This window comes from Stenella coeruleoalba (assembly GCF_951394435.1).
Source record: "Stenella coeruleoalba genome assembly, chromosome: 11".
In the NCBI taxonomy this organism is placed as follows: domain Eukaryota; kingdom Metazoa; phylum Chordata; class Mammalia; order Artiodactyla; family Delphinidae; genus Stenella; species Stenella coeruleoalba.
Genome location: NC_137157.1, coordinates 12,163,323 through 12,187,692, shown reverse-complemented (window position 1 = coordinate 12,187,692; position 24,370 = coordinate 12,163,323). Strand labels below are relative to the sequence as shown.

General features: G+C 51.1%; 1 protein-coding gene across 1 annotated transcript; it reads right to left on the bottom strand.

The window, feature by feature from the left end:
* Positions 1 to 14,037: 14,037 nt before the first annotated feature.
* Positions 14,038 to 23,365, bottom strand: MB (myoglobin). Its single transcript, XM_079937425.1, has 3 exons — positions 23,234 to 23,365; positions 17,727 to 17,949; positions 14,038 to 14,218 (listed from the first exon to the last, which is right to left on the bottom strand). The coding sequence occupies exons 1-3, from the start codon at positions 23,326 to 23,328 to the stop codon at positions 14,072 to 14,074; spliced, it is 465 nt and encodes a 154-aa protein (XP_079793551.1). The 5' UTR covers positions 23,329 to 23,365; the 3' UTR covers positions 14,038 to 14,071.
* Positions 23,366 to 24,370: the final 1,005 nt, after the last annotated feature.

Sequence of the window (24,370 nt, the reverse complement as noted above, 5' to 3'; positions counted from 1 at the left end):
TTAAAACCAGCTTTTGGGAGCTAGAACTCACATTCCATCTACTTCACACCATCAAAGTGCACAGCGGAACGGTTTTAGTCTATCACAGAGAAACCATCACCACAATCGCTTTCAGAACATTTTCAGCACCCCCAAATGAAATCCTGTATCTCGGGGCAGTCACTTCCCGTTCCCCGCCCTCACTGCCCATCCCAGGCAACCACTAATCTACTGTCTCTGCATCTGCCTCTTCTGGACATTTCTAGAGATGGGGTCCCAAGAATTGTGTCTTTCACAGTCACCTCTTCTGGAAGCCTCATAATCACCTCTTGCAGGAAGACTGTGTTCTCTCCATTTTATAGGTGAGGGGACCGTGGCTCAGAGCCATCAAGTAACTTGCCCAAGGTCACCCAGCTCGGGAATGGTGGGCGGATTTGCACCATGTCTGTCTGGCTCCAGTGACCCCAGGCCACCGTCTTAGGCCTCAAGCCCAGAGTTGCCCGACAGCTTCGGGGGCAGGAGGAAGGCGGAAAGGCTAGGGGTGTTTGTGGGTGTGGAAGTCAGGGCTGGAGGGGCAGAGAGCCTGGGGGAGGCTCTGGGTCCCACCACCAGACAGCAGGACGCCAGGGAGGAAAGGAAACTTGCAGGATAGGCCGTGGAGGCAGGAAGGGAGTGGGGTGGCCAAATTCCCCCTGGGGCGGCAGTCTGCCTGCCTCCCCCCCCCAGCCCCGCCCTTCCCGATGATTGGTCCAGTCACAGCCTCCCCGTGACTCCACTGCCACCTCCTCCCGCTCTGGAAATAGCTCTCTGCCCCCTTGCTCCCAGACCCGGGCCCAGTAGGATGACTCAGCATGAGCCCCAGAGCTGGCTGTCATTCTGCCCACTCCTCCGCCCCCCAGCCCGTCCCTCTCTGGCTGGAGCTCCCAGGAGCTCCACCAGACCCACGGTGGCTGTGCGAGGATGGCCCCGGCCCGCACGCCCTGTGGGCCAGGCTCTTCTTCCCTCACGCCCTTCTAGTTAGGGGGGCTCTGCTCACCTTTTACTGGAAACCCCCCTTGGGGTGCATGTAAGAACTTCAGGTCCTCTTGCAACGCTCTCTGTGTTTTTTAAGTTATTTCTGTATCTCGACCCCCCAAAAAACAAATTTTAGAATATGCTCTTTCAGGCTGCTCTCAGCTTTGGACCACCAATCTGACCCATCCTACCAGCCCCCTTGGGAATCACCAACTTAATAAGTTTACCCGTTCATGGATGGGGAAACTAAGGTTCAGAGAGGGAAAGGGGCTTCCCCAAGGCCACTTGGCTGGGAAGGGGCAGGCTTGGAGTATGAATGTGTACCCCAGTCCCCTGGAAATGGCATTCTGAGGGTTTGCTAGTGGGCCCAGCCCGCCAGTGTGAGGAGGGGGACCCTTGATCCTTGGTGGCTTAAGGGTTAAATGATAGGGCTTCCCTGGTGGCGCAGTGGTTGAGAGTCCACCTGCCGATGCAGGGGACACGGGTTCCTGCCCCGGTCCGGGAGGATCCCACGTGCCGCGGAGCGGCTGGGCCCGTGAGCCATGGCCGCTGAGCCTGCGCATCCGGAGCCTGTGCTCCGCGACGGGAGAGGCCACAACAGTGAGAGGCCCGCGTACCTCAAAAAAAAAAAGTTAAATGATAGCAGCAGCTGTTTATTACACCAGAGTACCAAACTTTTTTTCAGTTTCATCCACTGGTTCATTTAGAGCCGGACAGCCTGGGTTGGAATACCAGCTGCAGCAAACTTAGTGCTCTGTGACTTTGAGCCAATCATTTAACGTCTCTGAGCCTCCCTCTCTCATCTATAAAATGGACATTATAATAATAGCCCCTGCCTCATAGGGCCGTAGCGAAGGTTAGATGAGTGAATACGCCCACAGCGCTTAGAAAGTGCCCAGCTCACGCTGAGTGCTTGATAAAGGCAAGCTGTTTTGTTACTATTCCTGGCGGATGCATTATGTGGGCCGAACCCAGTGCCCCTCCCCTCCCCCAGCCTCAAGGAACTCACTGGGAAGCGTAAGAAACTGTCTAGAAAATAGGGCTGCTACGGTCCAGAGAGGTAGGGGCTGGGGTGAAGATTGGGGCTGGGGTTGCAGGACCCAAAAAGGGGGCCTGGCCCAGCCTGGGGGTCCCTAGGGAGCTCCACGATGCTGTGGAAGGTGCCAGCTGGGAGTTGGAGGTCAGAGTTCCAGCTCCAGCTCTGCTGCCCACCTGCTCTGTGACCTTGGGCAGGTCACTTGCTGACTCTGGGCTGCAGGCTCTTGCCCTGCATGGCGGAGGTGCCAGGTCTCTGGGGACCTGGGCAGCCAGACGTCCGGGAGGACAGCCATGGCTCTCTGGGCTATTTTTACTTGGACTGAGGGCAGTCACACACTCTTCTTGGAATCAGAACCTGAGAGATGCCAGACGGAGCCCCAAGGTCATGCAGCACGACCCCTCCTGTGTCTGAGGCTGGGCCAGCTCACTCAGCAGCCTCTTTGGGCCCAGTCTGGTCCCATCTATAAAACCCAAGGCGGGGCATCCCTCTCTCTCTGGTCCCCCAGAACACTGCACCCCAGTTATTACAACCTGACCTCATGCACCGCCACGCTTGGACACATTGTTATTTTTATTTTAAGCCGTTTAGAAAGCCACAGAAAAGTTATGAGATTGGAGATGGGGAGAAAAGCTGGGAGTGGAGATGAGTGACAGAGACGCAGAGACACAGAGATGGGGAGAGAGAACAGAGAGAGGGAGATAGAAATGGACAGGCAGAGACAAAGATAGAAATGGAAAGAGAGGTATAAGTCAAACACAAGGAGACAAAAGTAGAAAAGTATTTAAAGAAAGAGAGGAAAGACCCGGGGGCAGGGCAGGGCGGGGCGGGGGGTGGGGGCGATGAGGGGGAAAGCAGTGGGGAAACAGCGCGGGAGAGGAGATACAGAGACGAGGAGGGGCCAGGTACAGGGTCGGCCAAGCTTTCTCTTCTCTGGGCCTCAGTGGTCTCACCTGTAAAACCACATGTGAGCTAAGTGACCCCCAAGGGCTCCCTGAACTCTGATGTTCAGACCCTGTGGTGTGAGGCATCTTGAGAATGGGTTGGAGTGATGGGTCCCACCAACCTCCTAACTCTTCAGAGTTGGGTCATGCTTTGATACTCACTCCCCACTGTCAGCTCTATATAACTAACCCCATCTGGCATGTGGGAAGCTGAGGATCAGAGAGGGGCAAACATTCTTCTAAGGCCACATAGCCGACTGTGATGGGAAGGGACCTGGGCTGCTGAATGTGGTGGGGAGGCCTTTCCACCCGCCTTCCGACTCCTTGTGTCTGTGGACCCATATCCCAGTATCCCCGGTGGCTGTCACATCGCCTCCCCTGCTTCATCCCCTCCCTGGCCCTCGGTGCTCAGTGGACCAGGGCAGAGGTGACCCAGCCACATACACACTTTTTCCATGCTGCCTGTGGACACTCTCTGAACAAAGGGCAAGAAGGGAACATGTGTTCCTCACCCAGGCTCCCTTCTCCCCATTCCTCAGCGAGCTACTGCAGCCTGGGACTCCTTCACTAAGGAAAGAGATAAAATTCAGGGAGAAGAAGTAAAGCAGAGCCTGGGTTCCTGCTGTTGGAGCGTGGAACAGTGCGCCCTCGCTGAGTGTGCCGACATTCCAGCCCTCACGGCCAGCACTGTGGGTTCCCTACCCAACAGCCCTCTCCTCAACGCCATCCCACCAGCTGCCTCCCTTTCCTTAAGAGTCTCACATTGGTTTGGGGGTTCCACACCCCCCCGCAATGATGCTCAGGGAAGGTGACTCCAGACGGCCCCAGAGGCGAGTTACAGTTGCTCTCAGCCCGTCATGGTGGTCTTGCCTGTGATTGGCTTAAGCATGGACATGTGGTTGTTTCCTGGGAAAGGGAGGCTGAGAGGGAATTGGTCAGAGTGGAGGGAGAGGGACTTCTAGGAAGTTCTTTGTTTTCAAAAGGGGACATGAAGCAGAGACTTGCCTTTTCCTGCCTTTGGATGTTGAATGAGGATGTGATGCCTGGAGCTGTGGCAGCCATCTTATGACCTTGAAAGGAAGGTGAATTGTAGAGAAGAAGACCTCACGCTGCATAAGTGACCCCGAGCTGGAGCCCCCTTGCTGAGCCCTTTCAAGCCCAAGGGCCATGAGAGGCAATAATGAAATACTGAACTGTTGTATTTTAAACCATTATATTTTAGGGTGATTTATTATACAGCAATAGAAATCAGAACAGTAAGCGTTTCATAGATATTTGGTGAATTAATGTATTGTGTACATGATTAGGTGGATTTTTTTTTTCTAAGAGAAGCTGCAACGTAAAAGAATCCAAGAGCTGCCATTGAGTAGCAGTGACCTCAGGTGCCCTGGAGTAGGTCACCTTTCCTCCAGAGAGTTCCTCAATGGCTTTTCGTAGACACTGCCACGAACGGTGAGAGGTGAGATACAAGTGACCCAGATCTGGCCAACCCGTAGCCTTTGGAACATCACCCACAACTTAGGAACCTGGCCAGCCCAGCCTGCAGACACTTAGTGGGGATTTGGTCACTTGTCTTCAACTGGCAGGTCATTGAGTCTCGCCTGCAGAATATCACAGAGTATCATCGGCTCTGCCTCAAGGTGCCCACAGCATGGAGGGCGGGCGGGACTCCAGGACACAGGTCACTGGAAGAGGGAGTGTTGGCCTGTCCAGAAGGTGTATCAAGATCACAACCACGTGGCTAGTGACAAGGGCAGCACCAGAGGCTGCCACCGTGGGACAGATCAGAGCCTCTGGGCCTCTTCCCATCACGTTTGCAAGGACTGGCTCCCCTTGGACTGAGTTAGCCCTGGACTCTTGGTCAATTCAGGGAGAAGAAAGGAGGTCCCGAATGAGAAGTTGGACTTCCTGCTAATTTGGAAGTGGAGGCTCAAGCTGGTTTTACTTTGAAAAATGTGGGAGTTGGGGTTCTATTTACCCCTAAGGGGATGAGACATGTCATGCTGCTTAAATAAATCTGGAGATCCCCCGAGGCAGGGAGCGGTTAAGAGTGAACACCCTGTTATACGTACAGTAGAAATTAACACAACATTGTAAATCAACTATACGTCAATAAAATAAATTTTTAAAAAGCCATCAAAAATCAACATTATGGTGGGAAAAAAAACAAAAAAAGAGTGAATACCCTGGGTGCAATCCCAACTCTACTACTTCTCAGTCGGTGATTCTAGGCAAGTTGTCTTAGTTTCCCCATCTGTAAAATAGGGATGGTGGTTGTACTAGTAAGGGTCCGCCAGAGAAACAGGACCAACAGGAAGTATAGAGAGATTTATTTTAAGGAATTGGCTCACACAATTCTGGGGGCTGGCTAATCTAAGATCTATAGGGCAGGCCGGGAGCTTAGACAACCCCTTCCCCATCGCCTGCACACTCCACCATCTAGCACTTAAACCTCTTCTTGACACCCAGGCATCTTAGCCTGGCACAGACGACCCCCCACCCCCAGAATTATCTAAAACCACCACTCGTTTCTCCTTCACACGATGGGCTCCAGCTCCATCGGAAATGGGATGGAGCTGGGACCTGGGACCTGGTCCATCCCAGCTCTACACCGTCACACCTGTTCTTCCCTCTTGCTTGATTCCCTACCATAAGGATGATAAACTTCTGCCCATGCTTAAGACCCAGCGTGCCTGATCCCCTCTAGGCAATACTGATTGTGTCTCTCCTCTCTGCTTCTCACTGTACCCTGTAGACACCTCCGTGCCCCTCTCTCTCTTTCCCTCCTCCCCGCCTCCACTCCCACCAGATTGCAAATGAAACTGGAGATTTTGTTTTATTCCTTTTTACTTTTTTTTTTTTTTTTTTTGCGGTATGTGGGCCTCTCACTGTTGTGGCCTCTCCCGTTGCGGAGCACAGGCTCCGGATGCGCAGGCTCAGCGGCCATGGCTCACGGGCCCAGCCGCTCCGTGGCACGTGGGATCTTCCCGGACCGGGGCACGAACCCGTGTCCCCTGCATCAGCAGGCGGACTCTCAACCATACGCCACCAGGGAAGCCCCCTTTTTACTTTTACTTCCTTATTACTTTTTGTTGTTGAACGGTCTAATTTTATTTATTTATTTGTCTTCACCTGGAGGCTTGTGGGATCTTAGCTCACCAACCCGGGATTGAACCCAAGCCCTCAGCAGTGAGAGCGCAGAGTCCTAACTACTGGACCACCTGGGAATTCCCTGAACGGTCTAACGTAAACATGACATTGCTCCGAGACTGAGCCACATGAGTCTCCAAGTTTATTAGGGTTGCACCCAGTTAGTGGTACATTCATTTGTGCCCAGATATAGGTTTCTCTTTGGTGTTGTGACCTTAACCTGTGTAAATGCGCGATCATGTCAATGAGCATCTAGTTTAGAACCGATCCATGCACTTTCCGAAGTTTAACTATTACCTAACTGTGACGTGACTTTGATGAATATTCTCCCCTCCATTTACTGCCCCAGCCTCCTATGCTCCTGTTCTGAATACCCGAACAGCTGGCCCCATAGCAGAGGCTCAGTGATTATCAGAGGACAGAGGACCAGTGATTATCAATACCACCAGGTGATACCCCCTCTTTATAACAAACATTTGCTAACATCCCCTTTGCTATCCTAAAATGAAGCCCATCCGTAATACAACTTACTATTGATACATCCATAATTTAAAAAATTCAATATCATATCCTAACTATACTACATATAAAGATAAAAAGAAAGTTTTTTATGATAAAATAAAATGTTTTTCAATATTTAAATGCTTGGGCATAAGGGCACCAGAGGACACATGGACAAGTTTGATGTTTGCACCTATTCATAGAACTGCCACCTTTGCAATACTTACCAGCGCAGGTATGTTGGGTGGCTGACTGCATAGTCAGGACAGGCTGGGCTATGCTGCAATGACAAACACTTCAGGCATCTCCCAAATCCTCAAGGTGACTTCTCACTCACACTTCACGTTCAGTATGGTTGGCAGGGCCTCTGCTCTTCCCTGATACCCAGCTGGACCACAGAGACTCCGTCCAAACCTGCACGTTCATGGCCGCTGTGACTGCGGAGAGATGTGGAGAACACTCATTGGCTCTTAAAACCTCCACCGGAAATGACGCATATCCCCTCACATTTCATTGGCTACACAAGACTTATGTGTACCTAATTTGAAACATCCTACCTTGTTCCTGAAAGGAGGGGCACTCAGAGTACTTACATCCATAGTGATGGTCACAGCCACAGAATCCCGTGGCGGCACTGCTGCGAGGGGTGCCACTTACTGAAATGGTGAACAAGACTTGGAAAGTTCCCGATTAAAAAAAACTTATTTTTCAATTTACAGCATAGTTGTATTCTTGGAACATTTAATGTATTTTTAAACAGTTCAAAGATAATGTATGTATAAGTAAAATTTATAAGTTCTAGAGTTCGGGTCAAGAACGTGGAATAAATCTTCCTTGTGCGTTTTTTCCTGCATATTCTAGAACAGCCAGCATCCCTCCTTCTCCCCTCCCCCCACTAAATGTCAGTATCCTCTTCACTGCCAAAAACACTCCCATAGGGCTTCCCTGGTGGCGCAGTGGTTGAGAGTCCGCCTGCCGATGCAGGGGACACGGGTTCGTGCCCCGGTCCGGGAAGATCCCACATGCCACGGAGCGGCTGGGCCCGTGAGCCCTGGCCGCTGAGCCTGCGCGTCCGGAGCCTGTGCTCCGCAACGGGAGAGGCCACAGCAGTGAGAGGCCCGCGTACTACAAAGAAAAAACAAACAAACAAACAAACAAAAAACACTCCCACAAATACCCAAAATGCCCCTATAGGGGACAATATGTGCCCCACTGAGAGCCACTGATTTAGGTTACTGGTTGGGACAAACCTTTTCCAACAGAATAGCCTTATTTGGCTTATTTCTAGTGAAATATCATCAGAATCTAAATATACACCTTGGCTGGAAGTACCACTGCTCTAGCTAAGGCAGGGATGCCCGTTCTGCCCCACACCTGCCATAAACACCCCCTCCCACATCTGTCAGAAGACGCTGAGTCCCCAGTGCTCAAAACCTGGGGCTTCAAATAGCCCAATTTCATAATTCACTAGGCCCACAAACTCACCTCTTCCCTGGGGTGAGTGGGGGCCATCCTGCCCTTTGAGGGTATCGGATGATTCACGGGAAAACTTTGGATGAGGTGGTTGAAGTCTACATTCACCACGACGGAGGGAAAGGTCACCGGCCAGAATGTGAAACATTCTGTACCTCGGACAAGATATTCATCTTTCTTGAGAAAACAATATCTTTTGATAAGTGGAAGTATTTCCAGCAAAGATCCTGTTCTAAATGTGATGACAGAGGTTCAGTATTTTGTTTCTATTTCTGTGGAAAATGCCAGCACAGAAAGAGTTTTTATATCCGTGGGGAATGTATATATATATATATACCTATGTGGTTGGACCAAAGCAACAGAATTGATGCAGGTCAACAGAGGTGAAGTTTTTGTGGCTCTGTTTTTAAAAGTTGTACCTTTCACTTGCTAGGGGACGAAAAATGAAGTGTGTTTGCGGGTGGGGAGGGAGAAAGAGAGAGAGAGGGAGTGCACACAAAGAAAAATAAAATGTAAGATATAATTTAAATTATGGATAAAATGACAAATGTTTGTGTGATGCCTGGTAAGATTTATGAAGCCTGGCCTCTCACTTTTTTTAAATTTTTTGTCTTGTTTATGGCTTCCCTTGTTGTGCAAAAGCTTTTAAGTTGGACCCATTTGTTTATTTTTGTTTTAATTTTCATTACTCTAGGAGGTGGGTCAAAAGAGATGTTGCGAGAGAGAAACGACTTAAATATTCATCAGTAAGGGAATGACTAAATCACAGTGTTACTTCCATACAAAAGAAAAAGAAATAGTTATTAAAAAAGAATGTGTTGGGAGAAGGGGGCGTGATAAATTAGGAATTTGGGATTAACATATACACACTACTATAAATAAAACAGATAAACAAGGACCTACTGTATAGCACAGGGAACTACACTCAATATCTTGTAATAACCTATAATGGAAAAGAATCTGAAAAAGAATATATATGTATACACACACAATATATATAGAGATAGATAGATATAACTTAATCACTTTGCTATACATCTGAAACTAACACACCATTGTAAATCAACTATATTTCGATAAAAATTTTTTAAAATGATGTTGCTGTCTCACTTTTTTAAACATCTTTATTGGAGTATAATTGCATTACAATGGTGTGTTAGTTTCTGCTTTATAACAAAGTGAATCAGTTATACATATACATATATTGTCGTCACCTGATACCTCCAGCTCTGTTCAGTTGAAGTGTGCTAAGTTGAGCTCAGATGAGTCATCATGTACACAGCTCTTCACAGTTTATCACTTAGAATTTCCCAGCTCTTACCCAAGCACTGATTTCTTTTATGTCCTCTCCAACTTCTCAGCCTGGCTCCACCCCAAAAGCCACAGTCCCAGGCAGAGACATTAGAGCTGGCTTTTAGGGTCTAAAGAGGTCACCTTGGCTGTCCTGGGGGTGTGAGTCCCGTGGATCTCAGAGCAGCAGGTAAAAGGGACTAAAGGTCGAGATCAGACCTCACAATGGAGGGGTTAGACAGATGTTCACACCCTCAGACTCACACATATAGCTGCACACACTCTCGGCATCCCCACAGAGATGACACACACACACAGATACATAGACCTCAACCTCAGGAACCAGATATTCAGAACCAGGCTCCACTGATGCCTCCTGATCCTAATGTTTACAATGTTTTACAGTTTACAACATGCCATCATGTCCAGGAGAGAAGTAGGGCAGCCTCACTCCCATCTTCAGCTCACACCGTTTGAGCTGGCATGATAGAGCGGGCATTGTGCGAGGGGGTAGGTATGCAAAGATAAGCAAAACTGAGGGGACCCCTACCCTCTCTGTCCAATAAGGGAGAGACAAAAAGCCAAAGGAAACAAAACAAGGGAAAAAAACCAAAGTCATAATTATAAATTGTGGTAAAGATGTCCACTTCTGGAAGTATGGAAGCCTCGATAGTGTGAAATACAATCCTAATACCTCAATGATTCTGGATAAAAAAATACTTGAAAAACTGGGAGAAATGTATAACTGTGCGAGCAAGAAAATAAGGAAAATTCTGAATGATAAATAGCCACGAGGCGGACAATAGGAGAGAGTCATGGAGGACAGTTTGAGCCCATGTAAAAAACATCTCATGGGGATTCCAGAAGGACATAATAGATATGCAAGAAAGGCGACACTTGAAGAGGTATTTTATATATAAAAATCCTATTGGGACCTCCCTGGTGGCGCAGTGGTTGGGAATCTGCCTGCCAATGCAGGAGACATGGGTTCGAGCCCTGGTCTGGAAAGATCCCACATGCTGTGGAGCAACTAAGCCTGTGCGCCACAACTACTGAACCCATGTGCCACAACTACTGAAACCCGTGCGCCTAGAGCCCGTGCTCCACAACAAGAGAAGCCACTGCAATGAGAAGCCCGAGCCCCACAACGAAGAGTAGTCCCTGCTCGCCGCAACTAGAGAAAGCCCGTGTGCAGCAACGGAGACCCAACGCAGCCAAAATGTAAATAATAAATAAATAAATAAATTATTTTTTAAAAAAAAAATGCACTTAAAAAAAATCCTATTGGCTGTGTTTCTCTGGAGAATTCTGACTAATAAGCCATCTCGGAGACTAGTCCCTGTGACTGGACCACACCCCCATCTCCTCAGATTCCTCAGGGTTCAGTCTTCTCATCTCCATACTCCCGGAGCCCTAAGCCCATGAGCTCCCCAAAGATGGAGGCAGGCCTGTGGGCTTCCCCAGGGCACCCCAGAGTGAGCCCAGGGCCTGGTATGTTGCAGCCCTCAGTAGGTATTTATCTAATGAATACATTTCCCTGCTACCTTCAAGACCTAGCACAGATTCTTTTTTTTTTTTTGGCCATGCTGTGGGGCATGTGAGATCCCAGTTCCTCCGTCCAGGGACCAAACCTGTGTCCCCTGTGGTGGAAGCACGGATTCCAGATTCTTTCCTTCTCACTCTCACTCCACAGAAGCTTCACGAAGGAGGAGATCATGTTTACCTTATTTGAAGCTGGGACCCCTAGTCCCAACCTGGGACCTGGCACATAATATTTGCTCAAGAAATATTTGTTAGATCAATGCAGAATATATGCCATTGCAGGATCACATTTAAAAAATTTAGCCTATATATTCCTCTGGTGTTTCCTTTCCTCCTTTGCTCTTTCCTTTTAAGACCGCAAGGTATTTCTGTGCCCAAGCCTCGAGAAAGGATGTAACCGCTGAAAGCAAGAAAAACGTATCCCTCGCCTGGATTTGCAGATTCAAAAGCTCAGACCTGAGAGGACCAGAAAGAACACACAGAAGGACAAAAGATTTGGAGGAAATCATAAGGCATCCCTGCTGCCCAGGCTGGAAAATCATTTTTTGAACCATCAGAAGGAAAGGAGTTGAAAAGGAAATAAGATTGCAGTTGGTGGCGGTTCCCACAGAAAGTGGTTCTGTCTCTGCTGGGGGGCCACTGCTAGCTCAGAGAGTGCCCTTGTGTGAATGAGGAAAAGGCACCCTTTCCAGGTGCACAGCTTGGCAACTGGATCACAGACTGGATCTAGCCTTATGAGCCCTTCCCGCACCCCAGCCAGGCACCCATGTGCAGTGCACACCCCATATAACCGTACGGGGCAGCCAGGCACAAGCTCTGCTAATCCCTGCCAGAAGCAGAGAAAAGCTCAAACAGACCTGTGGGGTCTGAACAGAGGAAACCTGTGCTTCATGTCCCAGGCAGAGCCGAACAGGGCTGGGGCGGGTTCCTGGAGAGAAGTGGCGTCAGGCAGAAGGAGCTTTGGGCAGCCTCAGAATTTCCGTAGGTGCCTGATGGGGGCAATAACTGAAGACCAGGTGGGGTGCAGCATCCCTGAGGATACTACTGGGGACAGATGACAGCAATGACCAGATTGCCACCTCCCTGCCTATACACACTACAACCTGGCACATGTAAGCTTCTTGGAATTAATTAGTCGACACTCCAGGGACATTTGGATTGGGGGAGAAACCTCAAAGAGACTGAGGTTAAGTAGCTGCCGCCCAGCCACAATGAGGATTCCAAATAAAAATTCAGTTGAGTTGTAGAAAAAAAGAAGTTACCCTTTTTGCACGTCAAAGATATAAACAGATCTTTTTATCTGCTGTGCTCCGCAAATATTTGTTGAATGAATACTTAATGTGTGTGGCAAATGCCTGGTACTTCTCTGAGACCCTGAGTTTTATTCTGCCCTGATTTAATTATCAGAGCACATCATCTCCCTGACTAGATTATCATTTGCTTGAGGGCAGGGACCAGATTATTCCACTTTAGATCCTGCACACGTATCCTGTACAGAAGTGTTGCTTGCCTGGGCATTCAATGGCGTTACTATATAAATGCATGGAATTTTTCTCCAGACTCCAGATCAAAAAGCTCCCCTCCTCCTGTTTTCCCCTCCCCTCCTCTCTCAACTTCTCAGACAGCATAAGAATTCCCAAAGCCTGGAGCAGAGCGGGAGGAGGGGGACTTTAACTCTGTCCTCGGACGCTGCAGCACAGCCTGATAAATGAGCCCGTTAGGATTTGAGACGTGTCTGTTTCTGAAGATGGGTTCTGGCCTGTTCAGTGGCCACGAACCTTGGTGTAGTCTGAGGTTTGGGGCAGGGAGGTCGGGCTCATCACAGGGGTCTGGCCGCTTGAGGGCAGGGGGCACTAGGTTGCCTGTCCTGGGAGCCCCTGGAGATGTATGGCGCCGAGGACTTGGGCATCTTGGGTGCTCTTCAAGTCCCTCTCGGCTTGGGTACCCACAATGACCCAGACCACCAGACCCCTGTCTGTAGCCTCTGCTCCAGTCGGCTTCCTGGCTGCCGCCGCGGTCACATACCAAGGTTTTATTCTGGGTCCCTGGAGCGAAATTTACACATTCTGCCCATGCAGTTGGCCTTTGTAGACAGGGATTGTGTGTCTCTTGGCCTGTGTCGGTAAGTTATTCCCCATGCGTCTGTCCTTTCTCTGTGGCCAGAAGGTCAGCGCCTGCCAGCGGCTGGCCGCCTAGCTGTCTCCCCAGCTGGAGTCCCTGCCAGCTTCCAGGCCACACATTAAACCCAGCTCTGCCACTTACTAACTAGTATCCTTGAGTTTATTACCTAAATTGTGGTAACCACAGTGACCACCTTCCCCTGATTCTACCTCTTCTGCTCTGCGTTCACGCAGCCCCGGGCTCCCGGCACTGATCGACTGCTTGCTGCCCCCACCAGACGAGGCTCTACCCTCCATCTCCCAGTGCCCAGCACTGTCCCTGCCACTGAGTGGTGGCTCTGCCTCCTGCCCATCCTCTCCCTCCCTCCTTCCCTCCTCCCCGTAAGGCTCCCTGCACACACAATCCCATCATGGCCTTTTCTCCCTCTGAACCCCCCCCTTCACTTGCTCCAGGGGATGAAAAACACCAGGCAGAGTCTATGGCATGCGAGTCTTTTATTAAGCCAGGTGAGTCACTCCATCACCTGAGAAGGTACACTCATGTTCCAGATACCACGCGCCCCAGGGGCTGGGTGTGGCTGTCCAGTCCAGCCCAGACCTTCCCGGTGCAAGGGGACATTCTACTTTCTTCACGGGGTGAGCTGATGGATCAGAGAATTATGGCTGGCGTTTAGGTGGACGGTTTGGATTGGGGATTTAAGGTGAGCTTGGAAGGAATTGGGTTGGGATTTAGGTGAAAGGAGAGTTGAGTGGGACCCAAACTCTGCCGGCCACCGTGAGGAGAGCCAAGCTTCTCCTGGTTACCAAGCTGACGACCCTCCACAGGAAGCCCGGTCCCCAGGCACGTGAAACCACCTGAACAAACCCTCATCCCTCTCCCTGCCCCCAGCCCCTCCGCATCTCCCACGGCCTCTCACAAACAAAGCAGGCACTCACTCAGAAGCAGGCACTACAGCTACACAAGATTAAGTCCCCTCCCTCCCTGCCCAGGTGGGTGGGGAGAGGGGCATGGGGGGTGAGGCTTAGCCATGGAAGCCCAGCTCCTTGTACTTGGCGGCAATGTCCTTCCGGAACAGTTCCAGGGCCTTGTTCATGGCTCCCTGGGCATCGGCACCGAACTCCGCAGGATGCCTGCTGTGCAGAACATGGATGATGGCTTCCGAGATGAACTGCAAGGACAGGGGCAGAGGGGGGTACTGGTCACAGGCAGGACAAGCCAGGGGCCAGATGGGAATCAGCCCGAACCCATCTTCTCTTTATTCTAGGGTCGTTTATTGAGCACTTACTATCTACCAGGCATGCTGCTGAACGGCCTCCATGGATTAATTCCTTTAATCCCCACAACCCCGTGAGACAGGTACAGATGGGGAAACGGAGGCCCATCTTGGTACAGATGAGGAAAGGTCAGGCCATGGAACCACGGTCAAGGGGCTAGGTGGGCTGGCTCACCAGCTACCCTCAGCTGTGCTCAGCTCGAGGACCCAACCTCGGAGAGGAAGGGAAATACTCCTACTCCACGGTTTTATCCAGGATTTGGCACTCCGAAAATCTAGAAAGAAACTATTTCCATTTGTGTGTATTTTATTTTTGCGTTTAATGGCTTAGGACGGTGATTGCTTTAAATAGCCTTTTTGGGGTTTGGGCAGGGGGTCAGAACATCATATTTTCTGTGCCAAGCACAGAGCTGGTACTCAGAAGTATAGGTGGGAGGGAAGGAGAGAAGGGAAGAGGAAAGGGTTCAGGCCTACGACTCAGCCCCAGGACCAACTGTATCTTACACCAGCCTCACCTTCACTCTTTGCTTTCCCATCCACAATGTCATTACCCGGAAAATGGACACAGGCCATCTCTACAGCACGGGGCTGCTTTAGGGACTGAAAGATCTTGTGTCTGTAAGAAGCTATTGTGCTTTTTCAACGGTTCAGAAAGATTTGATGCCACTCACTACCGGGGCCTGTGGTCAAAGGGTGTCATTTTACAGGGGCCCAGACTGAGGTCACGTAGCAAGTGGACCCAGGGGATCGTGGACAAATGACAGCCAGAGCCAGGGACAGAGACAGAGAGGGCACCGCGGTTGGGTTTGCCCATTTTCTCCGGCATCCGGGGTGCAAGTGGCCAAAAGCAGGGTGGGGTTGGGTGAGCGGCGGGGAACATGTACTGCGGGCAGCCTCAGAAGCACAAATGTCAACATCTAGTAAGCCCTGCTTGGCTCAGAAACAGGGACAGCTCCACAAACACCTGCTGCTGGGCATCGATGTGGACATGTGTTTAATTCCCTTTTAATGTCATAAACACAACAAGAGGAAGTGGGGGGAGGGACTGACGTCAGCAAGCCCTGCCCATGGAGAACTCAGAGACCCAATTGCCAGGCCCAGCTCCCTGACCTCCATGTGTGACCTCACCTGTAACATAGGGGCTCGTGACCCCATTAGGTCCCCCCACTCAGTTTTCCTGAGTCAGTGACAGAGCCACAAATACTTAGAAAATCGTGGGCTGGGGCAGCTGGCAGATTGAGTAAAGATAGTTGCTTTTAGCGCCCAGCGCCTTCTGTGCCCCTTCACTCACAGGTGAGAAGGAGAAATTTCTTATGAAGAACACAGACGAAGGTTCCATAGTGAGGGAAAGAGTAGACATGGGGCTCTGTCTTGATTCTTTTGCAGGGGTTATGCAGTAAATTAAACCTGTTTTAAGTAGACCTGGGTTCTAGTCTGCTGGCTGGTAGTGCTACCTTGGCTTTATCATTTTCCCTCTCTGAGCCGGTCTGCTCATCCCTAGAGAGGGGATCCATCATTCGAGTCGTGTTGTGAACACCTCCACGTGCCACTGGGGCTCAGACAGAGGAGGAGCCAGGGTCTGCCCTTGAGGAGCTCGTGTCCCAGCCAGGAGACAGCTGGGTAAAGAGACAAATTACAGTACAGCCGGGCAGGCGCCATGGCAGCGGTGAGGATAAATGCCTTCGCAGCGGAGGGCTGGCAGATGGAGCAGCTGACTGCCTCAGGGGCCAGAACAGAGGCGGTGGCTTCTGAGCTGGGCCTCGGAGGATGAACAGGGATTTGCCAAGAGAAGACAGGGAGGGCAGGGACCACCGCTCGTGCAGAATCTCAGAGGCAGGACCTGCTCCTCATGTCTGGAGTGCTGAGATGGGCAGGCAGGATTGTTTGTGTGTGACTTGGGGGAGCAGGTAGGGGTGCAGGGTGGTGAGGCTGAAGAGGATGGTGGTGGTGGTTGTTCGTGGGAGATGCTGTGCCACAAGGGATTAAGAGCTTGGGTTCTAGAGTACCATAGATCAGATTGTACCTCCTGGCTTATAAGCTGGGTGACCTGGGGCAAGCTACTTAACCTCTCTGAGCCTTCAGTTTCCAAATCCGTAAAATGGGGATGAGAAGAGTACCTACCTGGGGAAGAGAATGCTAACTGCCTGCCCAATGTCTATTTTCTCCTTCTTCCTTGTAAGAGAACACTAGTTGTATTTGGAGTGGTAATAGGCTACATTTCCCAGCTTGCCATGCGTATAGATGTGGTCTTGTAACTAACTTCTGGCCAATGAAATGTAAAAAACATTGTTGGATGAGATTTCCAGGGCTCCTTAAAAGAGAGACTTCCTCTCTTCCTCTTGCTCTGTTTGGAATATGGGCTAGACGGCTGGAGCTCCAGCAGCTATCTTGGACCACAAGTCAACTTTGAGGGTGGACGCCACATGCCAAGGATGGCAACACAGAAAGAACCTGCATCCCTGGTGACTGTGGGGCTCCCACACCAGCTCTGCGCTCCCTACCTCTGAACTTCTTTTATGTGAGAGGGAAAGAAAACACTGAATGCAATTCCTAAGTTCATGGGGAAATCGTGAGAATTCCGTGCAGTGACCCAGGCAAATAGCTTATCATGCATGGCCCATCCTAACTGGGAGCTATCATAATTATCCTTACCTTCTCTGCTGCACCAACCTGCCTGCTGCTCCCATCCCCAGAGGTGATATCCGCAGGATCCTTTATCCCCCAGAACCCTACTGCTCCCTCTTGCCACATCCCCTCCTCCCACTGGGTCTAGACATAGGACTCGAAGCTCAGGCTCTCCCCAGCCCACCCAACTTCTCAGCCCATCACAGGGCGTTCAAACCAACTACTTATGCCTCTGACACCTGAGGCTTTCTCTCTTCATCTGTAAAGATGCAGGAACTAATAATTCCCACCCGGAATTGAGCCCACGTTGCTGAACTCCTGCCAACGAGATATGTATGTCTCCGACTCCTAGTGTCACAGGGGTTAGGAGCCGGGGTTCTGGAGGAATAGAGACCTAGTCTGAATCTGGTTCTGCCACTTGCTGCTTCTGTGACCAGGGACAAGCTACTTAACCTTTCTGTGCCTCAGTTTCCTCATCTGTCGAGTGGGTGTGATAATGGTACCTACCTGTGGAGAGAATGCAAGTTGTGCATCCCACATCCACTTCCTCCTTGGTAACAAGATACTAATTTGAGGGAGAAATATGTTGACTCTCAATGACCCAGGAGGAAGGTAAAGTGGGTGGCAGCCCACTTTACAGATGAGGAAACGGGGGAACAAAGAGGAACGACATAGGTCACCCAGCAAGTTACTGGCTGAGCTGGGACTTGAACTCAAATCTCATGCCCTTGAGGCCTCTCCTTCCATCCTCCCAGCCGCCCCCATCCCCGCCACCCACCTCCAGGTACTTGATGGGAATCTTGTGCTTGGTGGCATGCGACTGGGCCAGGGGCTTCAGCTCCGCGTCATGATGCCCCTTTTTCTTGAGGATGGCCCCCAGGGCGGTGAGCACGGTGTTGCCATGCTTCTTCAGATCCTCTGAGGCCTTCATGTCAGCCTCTGTCTTCAGGTGCTTGAACTTGTCAAATTTCTCCAGGGTCTCGGGATGACCCTTAAAGAGCCTGTGGGTACATGGAGGGCTGGAGTCAGATGCAGGGGTCTGGAGGTGGCCAGACCTGAGTTCAAGCCCACGCTCTCCCAGTTCCCAGCTATGTGACCTTGGGTAACTCACTTCACCTCTCTGTGCCTCAGTCTCATCCAAGGAATGGAGATAACAAGTCCCTCCCTATAGAAGCGTGAGGATTAAATGAGATAGTACATGCTGAGGGCCACACAAGAAGTGTATAAATGCTTCCTATTATTAAATATTTTTATCATCATCTTCTCCTTCTTCATTGTTACAGTGAAAGGCAGGAAAGAAAGACATCTCTGCGTTGCACCCAGCTTCACGCCCATTTCCTCTAAGCTGTTGGGAGCATAGATGACTAAATGGCGTCACAGTGGAGCAGGGAAAAGGGGGAGCACTGGGGCCAAAGGACCTGGATTTGCTGAGCACCCACTGTGTGCCAGGCCCGTGCTAGGCTCTGCACCTGCGCTTCCCCTTGGGGACATATTATTCCCACTTTACAGATGAGAGAACAGAGGCTAAGAAGTGTGAAGTCCTAGCTCAATATTACACGGCCGGGGTGCCGAAGAGCCAGACTGAAATCAGGTCTGAGTGACTCAAAAAGTAGCCCATGCAGGGGACCATCTCTGCAGCTTCCTGCCTGGGGATCGCCCTTTGACTTCTTAAATACTTCTGGCTCCAGGAGACTCACTACTACCTGTGAGAGCCGTTCCAGTCTGAGCTCAGAAACCTTAGAAGGCTCTTGCTTATTTTGCTCTGACTCCTTACACCTCCCTGGCCCCTCACAGTACCGATGGTGAGGGTCCCTGGTGGGAGCTACTGCTAAAGACCAGGTCCCCGCTCCTGCCAGGGTCCCAGTGAGCTGGCCGCAGTGATCTGAGCAGCCACCTGTCACCTTGGACCTCAGTCTTTCCTGCTGAGGAAAAGTGGAGGTTAGTTAAAGGGAGTCATACCTGCCACCTGGGCGGGAGTGGTTTTCCCCATTTCACTCGTGGGCAAACGGAAGACCACAGAGGCAGGTGAGTTGCCCAGGGTCACGTGTCTGGTCAGTGGCAAAGCCCAGACACAAACCCGCATGAATGGTTCCATAACTGACGCTCTCTCCTTTGTGTCGCTCCCTGAAACCTCTGCAGGAGTGACCCTGTCTGCCCTGACTCCCCCTTCTCCTGTCTAATGGCTTCAGTTCTTTTAAAGGTTCCTCTTTTGTAGCTTCCTGGTTTTGCGACACGCTTAAACCTAACTGTGAACACACTCCAGTGTGCACAAGTATCTCACGGCACACACCCATACTCACAGGCGCGTGCACACACACGCACATGCATGCACGCCGTAGCACGGACGGGAAGCGCTCCCTTTCCCAGGGGGCGTATCCCTCCCGCTTCCCCAGAACACCCAGGGCTGTCCACAGCCATGCCCAATGTCACCACCTCATCTAGGGCCCCGGCCAAACCTTGTACATCACTGACAGCTCATCCCTGGCACCTTTCACGCAAGGGTCCCTGAGCTCCTGACTATTATTATCTGGTGACAATGATCCTTGAACTCCTGCCTGACAGATGCAAGACCCAGAACCCACAGGTGAAGGCCTGAGGTCAGGACACTGGAGGAAGACTGTCTGGGGCAGAAGAGGGCCAAGGACCTGGGACCCAAGGCGGCCAGGGATCTCAAACATTTTGGGAGTTCCCTGGATGTCTGGGAGAAAGACTTCGGCACTGAGAATTATGGAAGCTGAGCTCTGGCCCCAGCTCTGCCTCCGATGTGCTGTGTGACCTTGAAGAAGTCACTCGGTTTCTCTGGGTCTTGGCGTAACCATCTGTAAAACAAAAGGGTTGGTCTAGCTAATTTCTCAGCCTCCAAGTTCTAAGGCTTGACCTCCACCTCACCCTCCGCTCTCAGCACCTGCCAGCCAGAGAGAGAGCCGGGTTTGCTTTAAACAGGGCAGAAAAATTGGGCTCAGGAGCGCCCACCGATCATCCTGGCATCACACAGCCGCCTCCCTCCCTTGGTCCTGCAGCTGGGAGCCGCCAGGGCAGCCACAGGAGGCCATACCTGCACGTCTGTGACAGCAATTGCCCGGAAAATGAGCAGATGGCAGGCCCTCGCCCTGTAGACATGGGTGGAGGGCTTTTCTCCAGCGTTTCAGAAGGGCCCACTGGCCTTGTGTTTTCATCCTCGATCCTATCATCAACCTGCCTAGTTTATCACAGGCCTGCTGGCAAGTCAGAGGGAAAGGAGGCCATCTCCCAGCTGTTCTCTGAGCTGAGGCCCAATCAGACACCCACACGGAAGACCTAGGACTCTCCCAGACCTGCACAAATCCTTCTCTGCTCTAGAACCCAAGAACCAGATGAGGATGGGAATTCATCTCCAGTGTGTCAAGACTGTGGGACGATGTAGCGTAGGGGTCGAGAGCAGGCGCACTGATCCAAGTGGCCTGCATTTGAACTCCAGCTGTGGGACTTCGGGCAAGTTACCTAACCTCTTTGTTCAATGTAGTGATCATAATAATATCTACCTCATAAGGTTGTTGTGAGGCTTAAGTGAGTAAATATACGTGAAACACTTAACACAGGGCCTAGCAATCACTGCGTATAAACATTTGCTGTCCTCTTTACCATCTCTAGCACCATGGTCACCATCACCATCCTTTCCTCCATCATCATCACCATCGTTAGGATTGGGAATTTTTGGTCCTGTCTGTAGCTGCCATTGGCTGGCTGGGACTCTTGGGCCGTGTCTCCTCCCAGCGACATGAGACGTATTGGCCACCAGCAGTGGCTTTCAAACTTTCCATGGCCTCAAAATCCTTTGTTCAAATGCAAAACTAAGTAAAGCAGAAAAGATTTGGGGAACGGAAGGAAAGGCAGGGGCCTGAAGCCCTCTCAGCAGCCTCCCCCCCCCGAAGCCCCCCTTTCCTGGAGCCAGACTGTCCAACTGACCTGCCAGCTATTATGTTCTAGAACATAATGGTCACATACTTGCAGTGAAGCCCTCAGTGTTTTATTAACAGACTCAGCTGAACAGAATTTGCCCTCTTTTATAATCAGAGGAGTGGGAGAAATGACCTTTTCTAGATGAGTAAGAAAGCCCAGGTTCAGCATCTGGAACAGAACCAAAAGGTCAGATCTTAAAGGGGCACTTTCAGCCCTAGGAGTTAGCAGTCCCTTCTCCTTGTCTCCATATCCCAAACACTAAGAGGGCAGAACCAGTTGGCGTGGTTTCTGCATGTCCTACAGCCTAAGACGTGACAGGCTGTTGGGCTCTCTGGGGCCTGCCAGGGGCCAGCAGTCTCCAGCATCATGTCTCGTCCCTGGCACCTGGCCCCAGGCAGTTCTCTCTGATCCACCCTGGGAAAGGAGGAGATGTTTCCCCATGACTCAATACCCCAAGTCTCCTTCAAGACATCCAAGTCACTGACTTAGGGCTGGCAGCCCCCAGATCACCTGGGAAAGACTCCTGCTCGGCAAAATGGTCTCCCACCCCAGCTACCCGGCCTCCTCTCCAAAAGTAAGGTGGGATCATGGACTCAGAGAATGCCAGGGCATGAGAGCAGGCAGGGATCTCAGAGGCAGCGGCAGGCAATCCCTCCTCTCAGCAAATAAGGAAATGGAACCCAGAGAGGACTAGCGACTTGTCCAAGGTCACACAGCAGATGGATGGCTGAGGAGTTGATGTCAACTTTGGGGGAGACTTTTGTCCAATCAGGCAGGACCTGTTGCAGCCCAAGGAGCCAACTGACAGAGACACAAGAGGAGAAAGACATAAAGAAACACCCCAAGATGCCAGTTAGATTCAACAGAGAACTTGACTGTCCTCTCTCAAGTGTTTCTGGCATGGACCATTAAGGGCTCGAACTCCAGATAACAGGGCTTCTAGGACTGGGCATTCTCCCCAGATTTGGAAGCTGGAGATGGGTGAAACCTGAGGGAGGCTGAAAGGGCATCTAAGTGGGAGAGGACAACCTACTCTGGCTCATACATAAGGAGAAATTCATCTGTAAATTAAAGTATGAAAGACAATCCGTTCACTGGTGGTAACTGGGGCCCACCTTCTCCCACATGCAGAAATATTGAGGTACATACATCCCATTAGGCTTTTGACCTGTGCTGCCCAGAGCATGAGAAAGGGCCAGGAGGAGGGGAGAGCCCGTCACCATCTGGGGAGGAAGGCAGCTGGGCCATGAGATTCTATAAACAAGCCACAAGCCATTTTCTACTTAAAAATCTCAGAAGTTTATGTGCGGGGGGGTTGTTTGTTTATTCAGGAAGCCCTTGCTACAGAAGGCAAGATGTGCTTGGAGTCTATCTTGAGCCCTCAAATTCAAGACATACTCAACATCGAAAGTCACTAACGGGTCTCTGTCTTCGTTTACTAATTATAATGCTTTAAAGGGCCCAAGTCTAAGCTTCATCTATAACAGTTATTAACATCTTCTGGGACTCACTCTATGCCAGGAATTAGGCTGGGCCCCCTACAGGCATCATCTTATTTAATTCTTATTTCCACTCTATAACTTATATATTAGGATTTCCACCCATTTTATTTATTTATTTTCCGGTACGCGGGCCTCTCACTGTTGTGGACTCTCCCGTTGCGGAGCACAGGCTCTGGACGCGCAGGCTCAGCGGCCATGGCTCACGGGTCCAGCGGCTCCGCGGTATGTGGGATCTTCCCGGACCGGGGCACGAACCCGTGTCCCCTGCATCGGCAGGCGGACTCTCAACCACTGCGCCACCAGGGAAGCCCCCACCCATTTTATAGGAGAAGAAATTGAGGCTCAGAGAAGTTGTGTACCTTCTTAAAGGTCACACAGCTTCTCGGTGACAGAGCCAGCTCTAGAACTACATATCTCATGTTGAAAGCCATGTCTTAGCCTTGACATTTTATAGACTTTAATGGACTTGTGACTCTGGGGTCATCCTTCCCTTCTCAGGTCCTTTTTGGCCTCATCCACTAGGTGAGGTGAGACAGATGTCTCAGATTTTTCTTGTTAATTCTGTCTATAATTCTAGGATACCACTTAGTGGGCTCTAGGCATCCAGGATTTGATTGTCAAGCTCCTTCCAGCTGCTGGCATAGGTGTGAGATGGATCCCCTTTCCTTTCCTGACTCCAATCTCTGACACATAAAAGCAAAGGAGAACCAAATAAGAGTTTTAACAAAGTCAACTAACGCAGCCAGCTGGTCAACCCCGGGCAACCGTTCCACCTTGCAGGCAAACATTCTTGATCTTTGGGAGGGAAGTAGGTGATGGGGGCAATGGGGTTTCTTCCTTTTACCTGATGAGGACGTCCTGCCCATGGCCTGCGAGATCAGCTTCCACCTTCCCCCAGACGTTCAGTACCAGCTGCCATTCTCCGTCGCTGAGCCCCATGGCACAGTCTGAAGAAGAGAAGAAGAGCAAGGCTAGGCTGACTGTGTATCCTGGCTCCGACCGCTGGGGTCTGAGGCTGCCTGGCCCTAAAGGGATTTTATACCTTCCCGGATGCTTGACAGAGATCACTTGACACCTCGCTCACTCTCTCCCCCCCCACCTCCTTGCACCCTCCCCCCCCCTTTCATGCAGGGGTCTAATCTTTTCATTTCTCTAGCCCTCACATGGAAGCTATTTTGAGGCAGGTGCCGTTGGGGGGTGGTAGGACAACTCAGGCCTCAGGTTGGGGTGGGGGAGGAGCTGTGTGTGTGGAAAGAGTGGGGAGGAGGTTGGGTCACTCTCTGGACTCTCGGAGGCCAACAGAAAGGGCATGACCAAGGCTGATGCCAATGGCCTGAAACCCAACTCCCCCTGCTGTCCGCCATCCCAAGAAGCCCTGTCATGTTTATTAGCCAGGGCAGCCGTCACCCTGGCTGGCCCCGGGACTGTCCTGGCCCTTAGCAGTCGCTTTGTCCACCTTCTGCCCACTTTGCCAGAACGCCCTCACCCACCAGGGTGGTGGGAAGGGGCTAGATGGTTTCCTTGCTTATAGCTGGGTGGACCCAGGCAGGTCTATAACCTCTTGGAGTCTGCATTTTCCCACTCCACCCAGACAACTCCTGGCTTCACGGTCTTGCTCACATATTTCTCTCTGAAAAGTTTCTCTGGGGCTTCCCTGGTGGCGCAGTGGTTGGGGGTCCGCCTGCCGATGCAGGGGACACGGGTTCGTGCCCCGGTCCGGGAAGATCCCACATGCCGCGGAGCGGCTGGTCCCGTGAGCCATGGCCGCTGAGCCTGCGCGTCCAGAGCCTGTGCTCCATGACGGGAGAGGCCACAGCAGTGAGAGGCCCGCGTACCGCAAAAAAAAAAGTTTCTCTGGATACACCCCTCAAGGTCCACTTCACTGCTTGCCTTTCCACTGCTCTGTGTGTGCTCCTGCTGTACTCCTCACCCCGTTGCATCATATTCCTTTGTTTCCGTGCTGGCCCCTCCATTAGTACCA

Excerpts from the sequence above, each read along its gene's own strand:
- MB (XM_079937425.1), bottom strand. The coding sequence starts at position 23,328 with ATGGGGCTCAGCGACGGAGAATGGCAGCTGGTACTGAACGTCTGGGGG. Across the intron at positions 17,950-23,233 it reads GGGCAGGACGTCCTCATCAG|GCTCTTTAAGGGTCATCCCG; the intron begins GTAAAAGGAAGA and ends ATGTACCCACAG. Across the intron at positions 14,219-17,726 it reads TTCCCATCAAGTACCTGGAG|TTCATCTCGGAAGCCATCAT; the intron begins GTGGGTGGCGGG and ends CTGTCCTTGCAG.